Source organism: Ischnura elegans, chromosome 11 (assembly GCF_921293095.1).
Source record: "Ischnura elegans chromosome 11, ioIscEleg1.1, whole genome shotgun sequence".
NCBI lineage: Eukaryota > Metazoa > Arthropoda > Insecta > Odonata > Coenagrionidae > Ischnura > Ischnura elegans.
The window spans coordinates 9,153,137-9,172,948 of NC_060256.1; the positions used below are offsets into that span (position 1 = coordinate 9,153,137).

The following is a 19,812-nucleotide window of genomic DNA, read 5'->3' on the forward strand; positions in this document are numbered from 1 at the left end:
CGTCCAGGTCGACCCTTAAATATGAGAAGTGAAACGCCGGGCCGTAAACGGTGCTCTCCTTACCTCCTAACGCGTACGGCTCCAAGTGATATAATTCGACCCAGAAGAGGGCACTCTTCTTTGAAAGAGCAGGGAAGGACGTTTCCAACGCAACTAGGCGATAATTTCCATTACCCAACTTCCTAAGTGAAGTAGGAGATGGAATCGGAGTTTCAAATTGAAGCAAAAAGCTTAAAAGTGACTTTACTGCATTATTCACCGCATGAGAGCAATAGGGATTCCAGAATTTATGAAAACCCAGATTGAGTTGAGGTGCAATGATTTAGTAAGACACATTTTTAGTTCGAAGATCTCATCAGCATGTATTACAAATGAAAGAAACAGTTCAGAGAACTTAAAATACATTGTTCCTTCCCCTTGAAAGCCTTGCCCCTTATTTCTCCTTACTACTATTAACGATCCCCTCTCATATATGATAAGAAAGGAAGAAAGAGCTAATTAGTCAATAATTAAAGCCACGGTGAATTTTTATCAGCCAAAAATTCCATTTATGTACCTTATCAGACTTACCTCAAATACGATAATTTTGTATCTAATAGATTCATAGCTAAATCTGACTATGTTAAAAATAATTACGCAACTTCTTTCCTTATTATTATTGTTCCTGGACAGAGAAAACAAACTTTACCTTTCTATCGAAAGTATATGTTAAAATTTTCACATTTAGCTGTCGCAAAGCCTGCCTTATTAAAGTGTGCGTACAAGGGACAAATTTCGTATTCTATCATTCTTACTTTTGTAAAGCGAGAACGTGGAAAATGTTTTAAAACCTAATCCATTTTCAAAATATACTTAAGATATCATTTTTTCTTTAAACATTCGGAAGTATTGAAACATTAAAATCCCTAAGCCTGATTGCTAAGATTAGCGGTCTAACAATACCCTTCGATAAGGAGCAAGATCTTTAAACGTTATTTACATCGAAAGCAAATAAATTTGAAACGTTAGCATTACGGAGTTAATTAATTTTCTATGGAAACTATTTTCAACAACACCACCAGTAGTTACGTATTCTGGTTTCCTGTTTTCCTTTTGATGAGTGTTATATTCTGCAATCATAATTAATTAATTAATGCATCAGCTCTGTCTAAATCGTTTTTTTTTGCAGCAAGAATCGAAATCGGCTTGGTCCTTTAATCACACGATTGCACCATTCAATCGATACGACATCAAAGAAGCTCCTCTTGGTTCCATTTCCTGCTGCTAATAGGCGCGCCTCGCGAATCAACCTTAAGACTTGGAAATGATATACCTACCGCAGCACGGAGACGAGGTGATTAATCTCGATTCTCTCTTTCCGCAGGTCATCCAGTGGATCCAGAACCCGAGGACGATCTCCGAGGCCAAGAACTTCGAGCCGTGGAGGGAGAAGTGCTCCGTGGACCCGACATCCCCTCCCGCATGCTGGGTGCCTCACAGCTGCAAGCTCACCTCCAAGGAGATCCCCGGCGAGACCGTCAACCTGCAGACGTGCGTGCGATGCCCCAACAATTACCCATGGGTCAATGATCCCACGGGCGACGGATTCTTCTAGGAGGGAGCGACGCCTCTAGGAGACGGGACCTAGAGAAGGAAGGCGGCTGCGAGCGGAAGTGGGATCGCCCCTTCCTGGCAGAAGGCGAACAAGAATATTGTATTGTATTCGGAGGAGAGAATGGACGAGTGCGTGGTCACGAGATGAGGAGGGATGACGCGAGTTGAAAATAAAGGACGATTGTTTTCTTTTAGTAAAAAATATTTTCTCAACGAAAAAAAATATATATAAAAACAAGAAGTTGGCAGTGTGCATTCCGGCGAAGTTTTGGAAGAGGTGGATTTTAGTTCCAAAAAATACACGGTGCACATTTCAATAGGGATGTGTGGTGGCTCAAAATTTCACTTCCCCACAAAACATTAGCCTCCATTTTGTGGAATTCTGACCACTTTAGCGCAAAAAAATTAAAAAAATATAAAAGGAGGCGGTCAGACTTTCACAACTTGGCTAGTGAGTCTTGTAATATTATCTTTCTTTTACAGTGGAATGCTGCAACGTTTATTTTTTGTACTAATATCCTGATAGATAAGAGGGAAGTAAGAGCATTCAGATGCAAGAATAAAACCCGAAGCTGTGTGTCGACAACCGTGAATATGAAAGTTCTTCGGCAGCTACTATCCGTGCAGAGAGGGGCATTCCATCATGTGCCTTCAAAATTTTGTGAATACTTATAAACAGTCGTAAAATTATCGCGTCACGGGCACGCAACTTTTGGCGAAAAAATAATATTCAAGAGAGCTCATCCCTGCTGCTCTGCCATTCAGCATGAAAGATCATCAAAAGGAATGGAATTGTGATGTTCCTAATACCACTGAACGAATTCAGATATTTTGTCGCTCGTGCGCGAAAGTTAAGGCCACATTCATTCTGGACGTGAAGACGAAGCCAGCCATGGGTCTGCGCGTGAATGTACAGGAGAGATAATAGAAATGTGCAAAGTTGTGAGGAGTGAGTAGCATTATTTGCATTTTATTGATATTTTTATAAGACTTGTTAAAAGGTAAAACGAGAAGACCAGCAAGGAGTCGGACGAGAGCAAAAAAGTGGGAGAAAAAGAAAATCCAACGATACCGACAAATAATGACTGAATTGAAGTAAAATTTTCCAAATGTCAACTCATATAACAGAGAGAAATTTTGTAGCCTATAAATTCACACGTCCTGGCAAGGGTGATAGAGTAATAACAGTGCTGACTGAGTCATAAGAAGTGTCAGTTAATGTGACTAAGTGAAAGATGAAATGAATCGATGAACACTTGGGCCTGAAGAAGGTCATGATATCTTCATCTGGTTCCTGCAGGCTTTGCAGTGCTAAATAAAGGCTTACATTAGACTGAAATCAGGTGAGGTAACTGCCGTATGGCGCTGCAGAGCCTGCCGATCCTAAAGAAGACCCCTGAAGGAATCATGAAAACTCGTGGAGGAATAAAAGTCCATCAAGATTTTTGGAAGTAGTAAAATTGAAAGAGAAATGAATTTTTTCATTTAATCCAAATAAGAGTAACAAAATTAAGTCAAACGAAGGAAAATATCTTCCTATCGACGCTACACAGTGAGCTTCCTCGGCATTTTTCCATTGAAAAATATCCAACCCAATTTACGTTCTACAGGATATGTTCTTTCATATAAACGATTGTTTGGCCTTCAATAAGCTGAAAATAGCTTGAAATCTAATCTTAAAATATTAAAATCTCATTTAAATTCAAATGTTAGACTTGTAAACAATAAAATTATGTTTTTTCGAAAAAAAAAGCATGAAAGAAAAACATTTTCATATCCTTTCATGAAGTCAATTAAAAATTCAGAAGTATGAAAGCAAATGCCGATTAAGTTAGCGAATAAGTATTAAATGGGGAATCTTAGCAATAAAGACAAGAATGCCGAGGTGAAAAATTCGGAAGATGTAGATTGGCATAAGACTATGATGTATTTTTAATTCCCGTTTAAGAGAGGAAGAAAAGGCGCCAAAAAGTTTTAATTATGTACGTCCTATTTAGGATGAGTGTAACAATTAATCCCCCGACGTCAAAAAAAGTGTCCATGACTTGTTCACATATGAGGGGATTCCTTTTTATTTAAAATGTATTCTGTGATGTTTCTGGTACTCTTGGACAACTATTCGTCCATTGTAATATACTATTTACGAATAAGTGGAGTAATTAAAGAAAATGTAGACATCATAGAACTTGTAAAGAAAATCCTAAAAACAAAATATAATTGTTTGATGTGTTAAATAAACAAAAATAAAATATGATTTGTAAAAAATGAGTGAATTTTTATTCCACCCAAATGTGATTGACAATAAGTTTGCTAAAGCAAGTACAAGGACGGAGAATGTGTCCTTTAATCATTTATATATGCATAAAGAAAAAGAGTCGGTTAATTTTTTGTGATGGAAATAATTTTCTTGGTGAGAGTACCCAAGAATTGGGTCGAGAATATTTACGAGCGAAAACGAACGGAGATTTATCGGATTCCATTTTGGGGATGTTTCAATCAATAATCATTCTTCCAAATCATTATGAAACGCTCTCAGAACTTCTCCCTCCAATATAATTCTCGACACTTGGTTACCTAAATAATTTTTGGCTATATTTTTAATTACACAGGATAAAGACATTGACTTACTCTGAAATTAAGGGCCTAAAAATCTTCAAGCGAAGAAAACAATGATAGCCCTGAAGGCAGCTCTTGGGGAGTATTAAAATTTTCTCAAACCATTGTTTACCATGAGTAATTAAATTGCTCAACAGGCTGCTCTTCTGCATGAGTGAATCTAAATTTTAAAATACCATACTCACGATGCTCATGAATTCGCCCAGGTTTTAATGGACCGTGGCCCGAATTTCAGATAAGAGACCCTCACCTAATTCATCAAATGTTGGCCTCGATGAATCCCACGCTTGGTGGTGCTTATGTGATAAGGTTAGGAACTGAAGGAAAAAGATGACTGATTCAATATGACATTCGAACTTAGACTCAAGTTAACTTAATTTTTTCAAAATATCACTTCAACCAATCATCCCTGGCTACCAGTAGACAAATTTTTTCCCAGAGCATGCCATTCCGTCTCTCATTTAGTTATTCTCACACTACTTATAAACTCATGCTTTTGTATTTGTCGAAGAGATTTTATATGGGCGCCGGATCATAGTATTACAATCCTAAGAATGGCTGGCATGCTAAAGGCCTTCAATCCTTCCCTTCCCCACCAATTCCTCCGGCCTTCTCCTTCCCTGGGCTCTTCTCTTTCTGTCTCAGGCACTTCTCTCTATGCAATCCTCGTAGACTTTCCTGGGGAGATGAATTTATCAATTTTACCAAGTGTTTATGACAATTTTCTAATTGCTAATATACTCGTGCGTGGAAAGGCGCGGCTTGGGAGGTTGGAGCGTTGACGGAGGTGCGGGTTGGTTGGCATGAGTGGCGTGTGGGCGTGGAGGGAGATATCTGCTCCCCGCGCTCCGCCCTTCCCCCCTCCCCTGCATCCCCCCCCCTCTCCCCCCCCCCCCTCGATGCATTCATTCTTGCCCCACACCCACGGGAGAGCGGGGGAAGGTCGCGTTGGAGCTTTTAAGAAAGACACTTTCTCCTGCGATTTAAGAGAGACCCACCCAAATGACGGAGTGAAAATGCTCCCGGCGGCGGACCCCCTTGCCCCCTCCGCTCCCCTCCGCCCCCCCCCCCCGAACTGTACCCGGGGGAGGGGGGAACAAACATCACGGGGGGAAATCATGCCTATGGCTTCGAGTTTGCCTCAGCCGAGACACCAAAAAGTTCTCAGTGAAGGTGTAATTCAAACAAACTCAGTATGGTTCTTTGGCCAAATAGGAACATTGAGACTATTTCCATTGAAAACAGGTATATTGAAGCGCTCGCCATGAGATAAAAGTTGTAATTCCCTTTGAGAATGACGCGGGAGTGTTGAAACCGGTACAGGTTTTACCAAATAAATTTGTGTGGAATTGATGTGCTTCTTTAATTGCCCCAAGTATTTGTCTACAAGTATCAAGGTCTACATCTGGGAACTTTCCCTTCGAATTCCCCCACCTATAAATATTCCTCGCATAATTGCTACCTCTTCTGACATACCGACATGGCATGCCCACTAGCTCCCTCTACAGCGTATGCTGCGTCTCAGTCACAATTTGTCTCCTACTTTTTGCCACACTGCATTGTGTCTCAGCGCCATTCAGGTCTTGTACATCATCTTATAAACTGCAGTCCGGATTCGAATTGTACTCCTGTCGTCAATAACGGCTCAGCAGCGTCACTCATCTCGGCATTGCCCTTATGTAATTACTGAGATATACTCAGCCTTTGCCTTAAAGTCCTCATATATACCATGGAAAAAATGTATATCCTTCATTGCCCATGCCTATTATAAAAGTTAAGATTCCTTTCCAATGCGTTAATAAGTTTCAAAATGAATTATGGATTGCTTCCAGGAGGAGGGTATTTAAACGCTGTTAGAGCAGCTAATATCTCACAAAAGAGGCTTAGTCTTAGAACTTCATGGGCCATCCCTTCCTCTATTTCAGCATTTTTAATTAGGCATTCGTACGTGTAAAAATAAGTACTTGAAATGTTTTTTTCTGAGGGAGTACACAAAATTTCAAAGGTTGGCTGGTAAAAGGGAGACTATATGTAAAAATAAGAATCCTGTAAACACGCAAGTATCGACATCATTATATCCCAATCACACACAAATAGCTTGCAAAATAGTTCGAATGATGAATTCAATTGTCATTTCCGTATCACAGAAAAAATTGACGGACGTGGTCCCTGAAAATGGGGTAAAAATATGGAGTGATTCGTGCTAAAAATGCTCGGTCATCGGCATTCATTCTGGGATCGTAGCAGTCCGCAGCTAATGACTCCTCGGAGCTTGGGACTGGCTTCTGAATCTGCGATCAAGGTCTTCCTCTTCTCACCTCCTGCCGAGACAGATCCTTCACCGCTAACCTGCGTGCAAGACGGCCTTCGAATGTGGGGTAAGTTGACTTCAAAATGTGAGCGAATTTACGCCGCTGGAGCGCTTGATCTTGAGTACAGAATGGACGAGAAGTTGATAGTTAGTCAGTAATGCTTAGTTTATATATTTCGGTCTTTTGCAGTGAAGTACATATAAATATTAAGTTTTCATGCAGCATTAAGCGGAATCTATTTAATTTAATGAGATCACAGAAATTTGCTAGAATAATCTAAATATATTTCATTAGTTGACCCATATTTGAATTACTAGACCTTAGTTTTGCACACCTAGCTGAATAAATTCTGATAGATACAAAAAATAGGCTTTTGGAATCGTACGGAGTTTTGCTTCCATACTGAAAAGTATGACTCGCCAGAATGGACACTCTTGTGCAACGGTTTATGTGATAAATGTAGTCGATTTTGGAAGCACTGGAAAGTCTGGTTCAGGATAAATAGTAGAGGCACTCAGAGAGAATTGATTTTGAAGGGCCATTTCATCAGCTGCCAGAAGATGTTATAATTTGCATGTCATTTAGCGGAGCACAATTGTAATAACAACCACAACTGCACGTAAGACAAAGAGGGGCAAGAGACGGCACTTGAGTAACGTGAGGGAGGAGCCGATGGGACTGGTGTCGAAGGTGTATTTTGCGCCAAACAAACCGCGAAAAGAAACCCAAAATAAGGGATGGACGAGAGCTGCAGGTGAACAAAGACAACGACTTGAAGCATGTTCGGCTTCAGTGGTGCGTCTTCATTACTGTCGACGTGTCAGCATTCTCAGAAAGGTGGCGGGTTCACACAATTAGCATAACAATTTAGAGCCAACAATCTCCCTGAAATGGGAAATCAATGCATGTTTCACCGCCATTCAAGTGCTTTTTTTTCGAAATAACAAATATAGACAATAGAAAATTCCGTTCACGGGCTATCATGGTAGTCCATACACAAATTAGCCTTTTCAAAGAAGGACAAATACGTGCGCAGAGTAAACGATCGTCAGTTATATTCTTAAATTCCAACGAGGCACTTGCATGTGGGGTCTCTCAGTGTGATTTAATTCTCTCCATTAGGTATGCCATTCATTTCTCAAATGACTTGATTTCACATTGCATCCAAGATAAATCGATTTCCCCATGAACTGATTGGAAGCATCGTAAAATAGCGGTTTTACTGAAAATGGATATACTTCAACAGAATGAATGGTAGAATAATTTACCTACAGAAGGAACTCATTCACTATCTTCCTTCTTGATCTACCTAAAAGAGTCCCCTCTTAATCCTCCAATATGTTTTCTACCTATCAAAACTACTCACTGAAACTTAATGCCATAAATGACCTCGAAAGCGTGTCACCTCGACAAAAAATAAACTAAATGTGATGGCGCGACGTCTTAGGAATGCGAACCTTGAGCGGTGGACAGAGACATAAAGGATCACGGGAAACGATAAATTAAGCGAGAAGGAATTTCAGATAGGACTGGGAGAGTCCCTCATTTAACTAAAGGCGTGAAACGAATAAATAGCAGAATTAAACTTCATAAAACCTCGCGGATGAGCGTGAATGGGCCAAAATCCCAGCGGCCACTATCTCCTCTTGCTACGACCATCAAAACTATTTATCCACCAGATCCCTTTTTTGTCTCTCTGCGTCGCATGAAATACTTTTACTATTACCTTTAAACACGGAGGTGGAGTAAAGTAGAACCTTGCTCTTAACTGTATTTCTGATGCAGAAATTTTACATATGATTAAGTACTGAGGTAAAATCTTAAAATGTGACTCGTAGGCAAAATTTTAAAATGGTGCACTCAACTCTATTCGGAAATTAAAGTATGATGGCTTAAGTTTTAAATTAAATATTAAGTTACGAAAAAAAGCGCTGGATGGGGAGTGCTTTGCCATATTCAGTTTGCAGAGCTCCTGATTGTTGCTTTATAAAAAGTCCGGAAAGCGGCCGCAAACACTGATGATATGTATTATCTTTGTATGAAGGGAAAAAACCAGCATTGTACTTAAATAATATCGAACCTGAATACTTTGAAGATTATGAAATGCATTTAGTTGAATGATCGATGAATAGTTTTGGGGATAGGACAAAATTACATTATGATTATAAGTTATCTCCCAGGAGTCACGCCTAATATGGTTAAACGTATTAGTATACTTTTTGATAAAAATCGTGAAAAGATTTTAACACCGTCCACAAGTTACCTTCGATGACAGCGTCGTATATCTTGCATTTTAAGTAGCTGTATTAGTTTGCGAATTGCTATTTTTAATCCCTTCATCACTCGAGTATATTGCTTCTAGCAAAACTAGGTGCCAGCACAGATATTGTTCATACATTATACAGAATTCATATACATTTGTTCCATTTTTGTCTCTCACTTTGCAGCACTTTCCATTCTTATTGCGTTAATTTTTTACTCATTTGCATTAAAAATTTGATGTGATACTAAAGTTCAATACAGAATTCGACAATGCTAACAAACATTTTTTGGATTACATTATTTCATGGAATTTGGATTCTCTTGCATGACAATTTCAAGGAGCGCCCAGAAATTCTGCGGCGTCACCCGCGGCAAGTATTGCGATCGGGCTCAAGACGTCATCCAAGAAGGAGCGGTACGGCGCGGTTGCGTCGCAAAGAGGAAACGAGGAGGCCCAGAGGAAGGGGGAAAGAAAGAGCGCGGTCGACCACGCCTCGACGGCCCCCGTCACACGCCGACGAGCAAACGGAATGAACGCTCTTGTGCGCCCGTGACAACGACAACAAAAAAAACATATGAATAACGTCCGATCACCGAAGGCGGCACTTCCGCTCTGTTGACACTTGCTGGCAGGCCAGTGGAGAGTTGTAAAAAAGCGTTGAGTCACTGCGACGAACGGAACGATCACTTGCAAGCACACCACAGCCGGAATAATAGTCACCTTCCCAGCGGCGTAGGTACCCGCTTAGGGATTTTCAATGGCAGAAAATGGAGTGACTACATGATGGTAATGCGGTATAATAGCATAGGGAGAATTTTTCAAAGAAGAATCCACCCAGCCATAAAAAAATGTGATGGTTTAAGGACTAAAAAAAATGGATTTCATTTCACTAAAATTCCTTAGGATATTACATTTATCGATATCGCATCCTTAGGATATCGCATATACAGATCGACTGCAGGGAGCACCGAACACTATTCAGCAAGATAAAGTAAAACTTATGTATATAAAGGATGACCTGCAGGTAGAAGTAGAATGTAGATTATCTAGTGAGAATTTATTGCATGTGAATTTTTAATTATCATATATAAAAATAGCTCAGTATATTGGGGAAAACTAAGCCGCCCATCTCCCAGCTTAAGTGACTGTTGGATTTATTTTTAACATGCAATATCAATTATCATAGAATTCTTACCTTCCACGACTAATGGTCATAAATATGAGTCAGTTTTTTGATTACTGAATAAGATAAAAATATAGGTGACAAGCTTAGCACTTTGAACTTAATGTAATCATCAAGTGTCAAGGATTTGAATTAAAATTTATGAAATCTTAGACAATGATGTCATGGTAAAATTAACAGTGCCGGAACGCACTTCCCTTAACTTTTTTTTACAAGTGAAATGTCACTCTGTCACACAAAAAAAACACCTTTTTCTGTGATAAAAAATTGAACCTAATGTATTTCTGGATGGATTGATCTAGACTACAACAGGTGATCGGCGGTCGTTCAGCTCCTAGCAAATTCATGTTTCCTAACCCGCAAGTGATAGATAGCAAGTATAGAATAGCCGTATCCGACCAAGGACGTAAAAACACTCATGGAAACAGACGGCGAAAACGTCATCGTGCACTTCCGAGTGGAATATCGGATACGATAGCTCACAAGTACACTAATTGTAAGTGGGAATAAAAGCCAATACGCACGCTATTTATTCTTTGATGTAGCTCAGTAATGCGGCACAGAAACTGCAGGGCATGGTCAGAAGATACTCCGAGACAAGCTTTCGAAAACGCTATGTTTGCAAGAAATATTAATGGAAGATGAAATTTTACACCTCAATGACTACACTTTAAGACAAAATTCTTGGTATTTAAAATACATTTTAACGGCCTCGTTCAAAGTTTAATACACCGAATTTTCGATGAAAAAATAACTTATATTATAAGGTATTCTCATGATTCATCTCTTTGAAAATATGAATGAAGAGGGAAGAAAAGAGAAAAAAAAGGGAGGAATGACTATTGACATCCAGCATCAGCTTTAATTTTTCCCATAATTTTATTTTCTAAGAAGTAATATCTATTTTATTGTACTTTGTACGTATTAATTTACAATTACGCTGGTAATTTTTATAAATGTAATTTTTAATTCTTCTCCACCATGATCCTATTTGAGGCTTGAGCCATTCTATTTAGAACGCGCTGGCCAACGCTCACAGCTCTAAGCTAAAGCAAAGTGCCAACATTCTCAAGGGATGCCTTCCCATAGCTAGGGTAACACGAGGGCATCGATTCCCTTTAGCCCTACAGTCATGGGTACATCCGTCATTGAAATCCAATGGGTAACATACATCAGGAATGACAGGAAATCGTTTTTCAGTCCCCCGACCATAAAGTCGTTAATACAGGAAATGGACAGACAAGTGGAGCATGAATTAATAATATAAGACGAGCTGTGGGTTTTCTGTTGGGAAACATTGAGATGGGCAGTGGACTCCCAAAGGTGATGCAGGGAACAAGAGCCGACAAACTTTTCTGTTGTATTTCTCTTTAAAAATTGACTTGGGGGCAAGAGAGTCAGGATGCTTTTTCATGGAGTGAAATGATAACAGCGAGGAAAGTTCTTGAGTTGACCGAGAGGGTACTAAAGTAACAGAAATCCGTGCTATGTGCTCGAGCTAATGAACGAGGAATAATTTCTTCGCAATTCTAATTCCCAAGCGCGATTTCGAATGACTCAGTACAACGCTGGCTGGTCATCGATACTGTATTCAATCACGATGTACAACACTTTGCCTTTACCCGGATTCCAAGTCTCCACCGATCAAAATGCGTCTTTATCTCTTGTTAATGGTTTTTATAGATAATCTTTCATTTCACTGCAAAAGAAACCATTCGTGACTGACCATGCTTACAAAATGCCCTCCGATGTGATTTACAAAAATTTCTGAAGTCAATAAAAACTTTGAGGGTACTTTAGTTTTTAAACAAAATATTGCCGTATTGTCTTAAGAAAAATTCATAACTTTATTAAAGGGAAAAATTTTAGGCAGATCATTTCTATTACAGTAATTACGCTTCTAAATAAGCCTTGAGGGGAGTGATAAAGTCTTAATTAATAATTCCTGACAAGTAACACGTTTTACAAACATGAAGAATTAATTCATCATAGAAAGACTATACGAATTCAATGTCAGAAGTAGACAAAGATTACAGTGACAAATTAATTTTCCGGCGATATTTTAAAATATCGCCGGACCCAACAATTGGATTCTCGTACGCCATAAATTTATTAGAATCATGTGTATAAAATCAATGAAAATAATACAATTCTTACGAAATTTGAAACTCTAGATACATTACCTACGATGGAGCGTTCCTGTGACCGATGGCAGAAAGTGCTTTTTTTACCATAAACGTAATAGCACTTAAATATCAACCTAGTCTTTCATTCACTGCATAATATCTCAGCAATCGTTCCATTGAATGGCCATCACTCATCATATATTCTAAGGCAGTCTTATCAGATCTCTAAATTTACTTTATTTATTTTCTTAACACCGAAAACAGCTCATGTTGGCCTTTACATCGGGGCTTTTTCAACAATTCAACACGTTCACGTACAACCATGCCCTGCATAGGGGCAATCTACCCAGGCTGGAATCGAACACGCGACCTGTTGTTGTGCAGGCGAGGACTTTACCCCGCCTCTACCGAGGCCGGCAAACGTAATATTGTGTATCAAATTCCATAAGTCTCAACATTAAACTAAGCATAATAAAAAGTTCGGAAATACATTTTCATCTGAAATTGGATAAAATTTCTCAAGTTGGTGAAATGAATACTCACTGGTTTTATTATTAACGGTAAAATTAATTACATATAGCAATTACAATGAAAACTCTTTCCGAAGAAGTTTCTCTAAAATAATGTTTTTCACATTTCCAAGTCTGCATTTTATTGTATATGAAGCGAAAAATGATTTCAGTCTAAATTAAGGCTCCACACATTGTAGCTCTCGTATACAATAATCTCGCATGTACTCATCAATTTCAGAGTTAGTGGCTAGGTCGTAAATTAATGCAGAAAATACAAGGAAGAATTGCGCATTCACTCTTCAGGCAAATAATATACTTTGTGATATAGTAGTTGACCTATCATTTGCATAGTGATTGCATATTAAGTACTTTTATCAGTAGAGCGCCACTGATGAATGCATTTTGGTAAGAGTTTTTTTTTAGTTAAAAGCATTGTCTACATTCTACTCCGTGATGCTCAACGCGACGTTGCTAGACCAAAAAACCAATGTCTTCCGATCGTGTGCTACAAGCATCCTGTCTGCTGAGAGTTTTTGTGCGATAATTTGAGAATGAGTGAGGAATAAATATTCTTTAAAAAACCAATATTAAAACGTACCATCTGCATATCTGCTGTTTTCTAAAAAATCTACGTGAAAGAACAATCCGATTTATTCATCTTTACATCTGGAGTGCATAGCTTTAATGACAAGTGATAATTAAGTGAAGAGGAGCTGCATCAAACCAATCTCAGCATACACACCAATCCTTTGCACGCCAATGGCAGCGTGTAAAAAATACCCTCGATCAGAAATCGACCGCGGCCTTCCGCTATCCGACCCACTGCGCAGACCACTACGCTCCGAAAAACATTACTCGATAAAAAGGCTATCAATGATCCTGAAAAAGCGCCCTGTTTACTCTTCAATGAGGCCCGAAAGTTCAATTTTGATATTTTATTAAATGTCCAGTTTCGGGAAATTAATTCCTTCATAACTAGCTCATGCTGTGTTCATTAGCAATTTTGGTTAGGTATGCTTCGATGAAAAATTTTCGAGACTTTAATCATACGGCTATTGAGACAATTATTTATCACGTAAAAACTATTCATTTTCAAATCCATAATATTGTCTCCTATTATTATTAACTATTGTCAATTAATAATGACAGATTTTGGACCGTATCGTTTGAAAAATGTTGTGCTAAAGTATTCTTAAAATTTTCCATTAATTCAACCTCTAGAACTTAAGCGACACGGCATATTCGTCCTTGCTATTCCGTCCCTTAAACGGTGCTTTGATTTTAGGTATTTAAACCACCGAGGGTGCTTTGATTCGGAAGCATTTAAGATTTATGCAGAGATTAAATAAAATATTTTTGGCACTATAATCGCTCTCCGAAATAAATCCATTGTACAACATTCTATAAAAAAATTATTTAAACTTCATTATTATAAATACCTCCCTACAATTTTCAGAGCCGTTTACTTTTGCCTGCTCCCTGAACCCTGCGGTTGCCGATAATAAGGTTCTGAGCAGATTGAGAGAGTTTATAGGCAGTTTTTAAATCTGTATCTTGTCCCTTTTCTCTTTCCATAATTCATACACACTACCTACTTTCATCTTCCAACCTTAAATGTTGAATTTAGGGGGTTTTGTTGAACAAAATGCAGTCCGGTCAATCGCGGACATTCCCTATCGGTATGTGAGAGCCGTCCTTCCCGCTGTTCTAAACTCTGTCCATGATACTTTTATGTGATTTGTACACTAAGCTTCAAATATTCACCAATTGGCAAAATTTTAAGGAGTTTAGGAACCTATTTTACAAATTTCTTACTGGTGTTACCTAAAAAAACGGAGAAATTTGGTAAGCATTGAAAACCTATCCTCCCTTATTACATAGGGAAAAAATGCATTTTCTATTACGTTTGATACTAATATACACTTCTGAATTATTTCCATTGACATGAGTGAACCTAGGAACACCCTTATTTCCCCAGCGTTGTAGAAATCCGCTTTTGAAAGCAAGATTCCTTTCCTTCGTAATGTTTTATTTCCTATGAACAATAAACTGTGCGTGTAGGGGTTTGTCTAAGTCACAATATACGACTAAGGCAAAATTTAGCTTAAACAGGAATCGAACAGGAAAATCTCAAAGTCAAAGCTAAAGTCCAACTCGAGGATCATAGCATAATGGGTATTCATTTAGCGTAAACCACCAACCCACTAAGGAAAGGGGAACACAGAGTAAAGATGCGATAGATGAGAGGAACACCACGTGCCAAATGGAAGGCATCTCCGAAAGGTCACCTATCAATGGACGGCGAACGCAGCCAAAAAATACATGAATAGGATTACAGATTTTGGGTAATGTATCTGCGCCATAGTTAAGAGATTATAAAAAAAACTGTTGTTAATTCCCTTTGCTTAGCAGAATTACATATTTCCAAAAGTTATTTCGCCTGGCTTCTAAGAAATGTATTTAAAAAGAGCACATTGCATATTATTCGCGTAGTATATAACCATTTCTCTAACCAAGTCATATAAGGTAAGATAATATTCATAAATTTTAAAGATAACTGGCTAAGCCTATAACTTTGGAGCCCAAGCAGAGAGTGATCAAAGAAAATGAGCAATCTCTCTCCAAATGCCTCCCATCCTCCCGATCATCCACGAAGCAGTGCACAGGACACCCGCCGCCACTAACTTTCAGCACATTCCTCACTCATCCATCCTCTCCCCTCAAGCGCCACTTTCCCCACTAACCCTTTCCCCACTAACCCCCTCCTCCTACCACCTTTCCCCTCCAGGAGCCCCAATCCGTCATCCAACGGGTCCTGCTGCACTTTATCGTCGGATACGGATGAATCTAAGATCTGTCTGATTCAGTCCTGACTTCACGCAAAGGACCCTCGAAAATTTTAAATAGCGTTTTCGTTTCAAGTATCTAAACTTTTTGAACGGCATTTCCGGAAATTTTTAATTTCCTTATATGCAAATTCCGCCATTTTCACGGCTCTAAGCTAATGTTAAGCTAAATTTCAAAGTATTACTGAATGCGGCCGGATGAATGGCGAGGATCAATAGCGGTTCACTTACACATTAACGCAAGAGTTGGTTTCGTCAGGTGTGAATAGAGCTCACACCTAACTAAGCCACAGAAGAGTGAAAGTAACTCAAGCAGGGTTGGGTTGTCGGTTACTATCAATCGGCCTACACGATACGCAATCGTTATTATTGGGACTATCCGAATTGGGAATTATTATCGGGACTATCCGAAATATGAAACTGAATTAGACGGTAAAACACTTCAACCACAAACCTAATGCTCTAATCGCTGAGCCAATCCATCTCCTATGAGAGAGTAGGGAAGAAATTAAAGTAGAAATAGATTATATAGGCTTACAAATAAAGTATGCCTTACTACCATTTTATTTACCTATGGTTGATGAATGAGTATCTCGGCTCTCCTTTGACTCTTCCTGAGAGAAGAGCCAGACTTGCAATCCTATTCCGAATTCGAAAATTAGAGCACTAAATATAACGTTCTTTTGGTACAAACCTCGGAAATTTAAAGTAATACCAACCAAAGTCCGGAAATTTATTGAAGTCGAGAAGCCGTTCATGATAAAATTTCAAGGCTTTCAAAATACTTACAGAAATTGGCCTTGCAATAAGTGAAAACTGTGTTTAAACAGCCGGATCTGCTGACTGTGAGAGAACGGTAAAAATATCGATGATTCCCTACATTGTCATTCTTGCAGCTTCATGAGTTGGAGGACGCTAGGGAAATAATCGCCTCTCTGACGCACATAACCTTGACTCTCCCGACGGAGGAACAGTATACTGCCATCGCAGAAAGGCCACCTTCACCCTCCTCATTAATATCGCATTCTCAACCTTGGTGAGCACTGGCATCGTACATAACATGGTTGCCAAATTGAATGTATATTTGAATTCACAGAACCACAAGGGAAACATGACCTTACGATTGCCGAAATAAATTAAACTTATAGCCGGCCTACCTGATAGAAATAATTTCTCAGCATTGCCTACTGCTCATCGTTTCTAAATTACTTTCCCAATTTTTTCAAAACATTGCATTCAACACTGCCCGGAATTTTCACCAACTCTGTCAATACCATGGCTCGCTGTGGTCCTCGACAGCGTCATCGCACGCTAGCAAATATTCTACTTATTCGTTCGAATGCTAAAATGCTGTGGAAAAATTCTACAGAAGTATTCCAATGTCAGAAAATTTATCATTGAAGGCAATCCTTAATTCAGAGGTACTGAGAACTAAGAATATTTTGCCTGCATTGAGCAGAATAGTGTCATTACATTAAATATTTTAAAATCTTACGTTTGAATATAGTTTGTAGAATAATTTATCTTGGCCGCTGCTATATCAAGAAGTCCACTTTTAAAGGACTGCCTCAGTTTTTACTTCATTTAAGTAAATAATTCTGCGTCCAGACTATTTCTCCAACAATTCGCCTAGTAATATATTATTTCTTGCATTTATTAAACCATTATATGTTTGAATAAAACGCTGAAAATATCCTTGGTTCTCCTGTACCATGATTAGCCTGTACCATGATACTTGAAGAATATAATTTGAAAAGGACCTTTTGGAACTACCTTTAACGAGGAAGTAATCATGACTATTGATCTGATATTGATTTTTCGATGTCGCAATACATCTCCCAAATAAGTTCTTAGAGAGTAAGAAAAATTAAGTTCTCGGTTTTGCAACTAAAAGACTACGACTAGAATTTAACCGATACTATATTGTGCGTGGTTAATGGTATCAATGCTTGCTAAGAAATTGGCTTACTTCATAGAAATATCGTTAAGTAAGTCAATAAATTCCATAACATTTTTACCGTAAAATTTTTTGCCATTTGCCTGAGGCCGTAAGTTCCAAAAATGCATGCAACTATTCATAAAAAAAATAGACAAATCACTTCAATCTTCAAAGCTACCGAAGCCATCATTTCGATTTTCCCCAATGATTGCATATTATATGAGGGGGTGTAGAAGCCAACGGGTACAATTACGGGTACAATTGCGGGTGATTTTGTTTTCTAAACTGAATTAGGTACAGAAAATGATAGTAGAAGTATATAAAAATTTGGTGGCCAAGGGATACGATTGAGTCTCAGTTCTGTGCAAACATCGAGTGGAAAATCTAAGGCACTACTAAATGTGTAATTGATCTCTTTTGTTTTTTTTTTACTTAATTTCTGTTCCTTAATTTGTTTAGAAAATAATCACTTTTACCCCTTGACTTCTCATTCCCTCATCTGTAATATACCTACTTTAAAAGAAAAGAAGTCAAAGCAAGGGCTCTAATAATGCCAAAGATATAAAAAAAAAACTCCATTCCCAATCCCTGCCGTGTGGATTTATGCTGCATTTGACTTCATGGCTTCAAATGATGAATTCTACCAAGCATTTTCAAAGCTTCAAATTATGCCATGTTTGCACCAGTATTATTCTAGAAAAGAGATGTTACAGCAGACGAGCCAAGAAAATGGATAAATCTATAAAGATAATTATATGTATTTTTTTAAATTCGGCTGAGTAAAAAGTAATAGTCCCTGCTCACTTCGTGACTGATCGGAATAATGAAGAAATACACATGAAATTTAATAGCGCTTCGCAATAAGTGCTGAATGCATTTCCAGAAAAAGGAACAATTGGGCAATACATCATCATCTCACCTCACATTATGCCTCTCTGTAAAGAGCATGCACATGCGAATATGCGTGTAGTTCAAAACCACTCTACAAAATTAACGATTTCGATCCATAGTGTCGATAATCGGGAGACCTGAGCAGCCGACCGCGACAAAGCACCGCAGCAGAGGTCAGCCAGACGATAGCGCGTTCCTTGAATGCCAAGGGTCGCACTTCACTCCGCAGCCGTCCCTTTCTTTTTGCTCCTCTTGCCATGGATGCTGTTTTGGAACCGCCCAAATGGAATTCTCGGCCCAAATTCTGGAGGGACAGGTGCTCCAATTTTCCCGTCACCGATCGTCGAGGAGCATTTGATCTTGACTGAATTTCCACTGATTAGCCTTTTTATCCACGTTGGCTGTGGCGACCGCCCAGAATTGCGCAATGCTTCGACGGATTTAATGTGTCACCCGCAGCCGCTCAACTCGATATTATAATGAAGTCACACTGGAATTCAACTTCATTTTTTCGCTTTTTTGTTCTAGTCCAACATCTGTGTCAAGTTCTTCGAGTCATTTTCTCAGCTCAACAAGCCGACGTTCTGCTCTCGAATCATGCAGCTGAAAGGCTGTACGGTGAATTCTTGTACCATCATGAGACACGTCTTACTATTAACTCACACTGATAAAAGCGAGCACAATCGTGGAGCCGTCCGTTTTGCTTAAATATAATAATAATAATGATATGCAATGAGGATGGAGAAAATCAAACTTTTCTAAGAAAAGCCCCATGACGTGAGTGAAAATTGGCAATCACCAAAACATATATTTTCAATTTCCAAATCATGGTGTGGCCCTATGTAATCGCAGTGCCTGATTCAAGGCCTGAATGTAAAAGCTTATTTTTAAATCGCGACAAAAGATGCTCAAAATAATCAAAAATATTATTGAAAACTTGCAAACTCACTACGCCAAGTTCCTTTTGCAAGTGTGGTAACTATTGCGAGAGTCACATTCGCCTTTAACCCATAGCAAAAGTGGATGAGCATACAAATAAAAGTAATAACTTATTCCGTAAAGAATAAAAATAATCGAATGAATCAATAAATTCACAATTTTTTGGAAATGGACTCTTAAATAGGTGAAAGCTTCATTCATATAGAAATGGGAATTTTAGAAAATATTAGAAATATCCAATCAATCCTTTACTTCGGGAAAAATAAATGCAGAAGTACAATACGCAATGCTCAAAATATTATTGTCCTCATTATCTCCTGGAATCCAAACGCGCATTCGCTGCACTAGAAATAGTTGCCCGTGTCTCCCCCCCCCCCTTTGCAATTAGCCTAGAAGAAGAAAGCTGCCACCTCTCATTTTCTCTTCTCTCACAACTTCCCAACTCTATTCTTAGAGCTTGCAGTAATCGAATCCGCGACTTAACCCGAATCCTCCGCTTACCTCACACGCGCTGCCTCCGTGCGCCCGCCTGCCCCTGCACCCTCTCCCAATATCTCGTGAGCCCACTTTTCCTGCCGTCTCCGTATTTCAC

At 38.9% G+C, this 19,812-nt stretch overlaps 1 protein-coding gene across 2 annotated transcripts in view; it reads left to right on the forward strand.

Annotated features, from left to right (window-relative positions):
• LOC124168474 (chitin deacetylase 1) overlaps nucleotides 1-3,612 on the forward strand; it is a 64,358-nt gene extending 60,746 nt beyond the window's left edge. For both annotated transcript variants that reach the window (XM_046546747.1, XM_046546748.1), the window contains one exon: nucleotides 1,364-3,612. In XM_046546747.1, coding sequence (XP_046402703.1) covers nucleotides 1,364-1,594 — 231 coding nt within the window. In that variant the 3' untranslated portion in view covers nucleotides 1,595-3,612. The remainder of the gene's footprint in view (nucleotides 1-1,363) is intronic.
• Nucleotides 3,613-19,812: the final 16,200 nt, after the last annotated feature.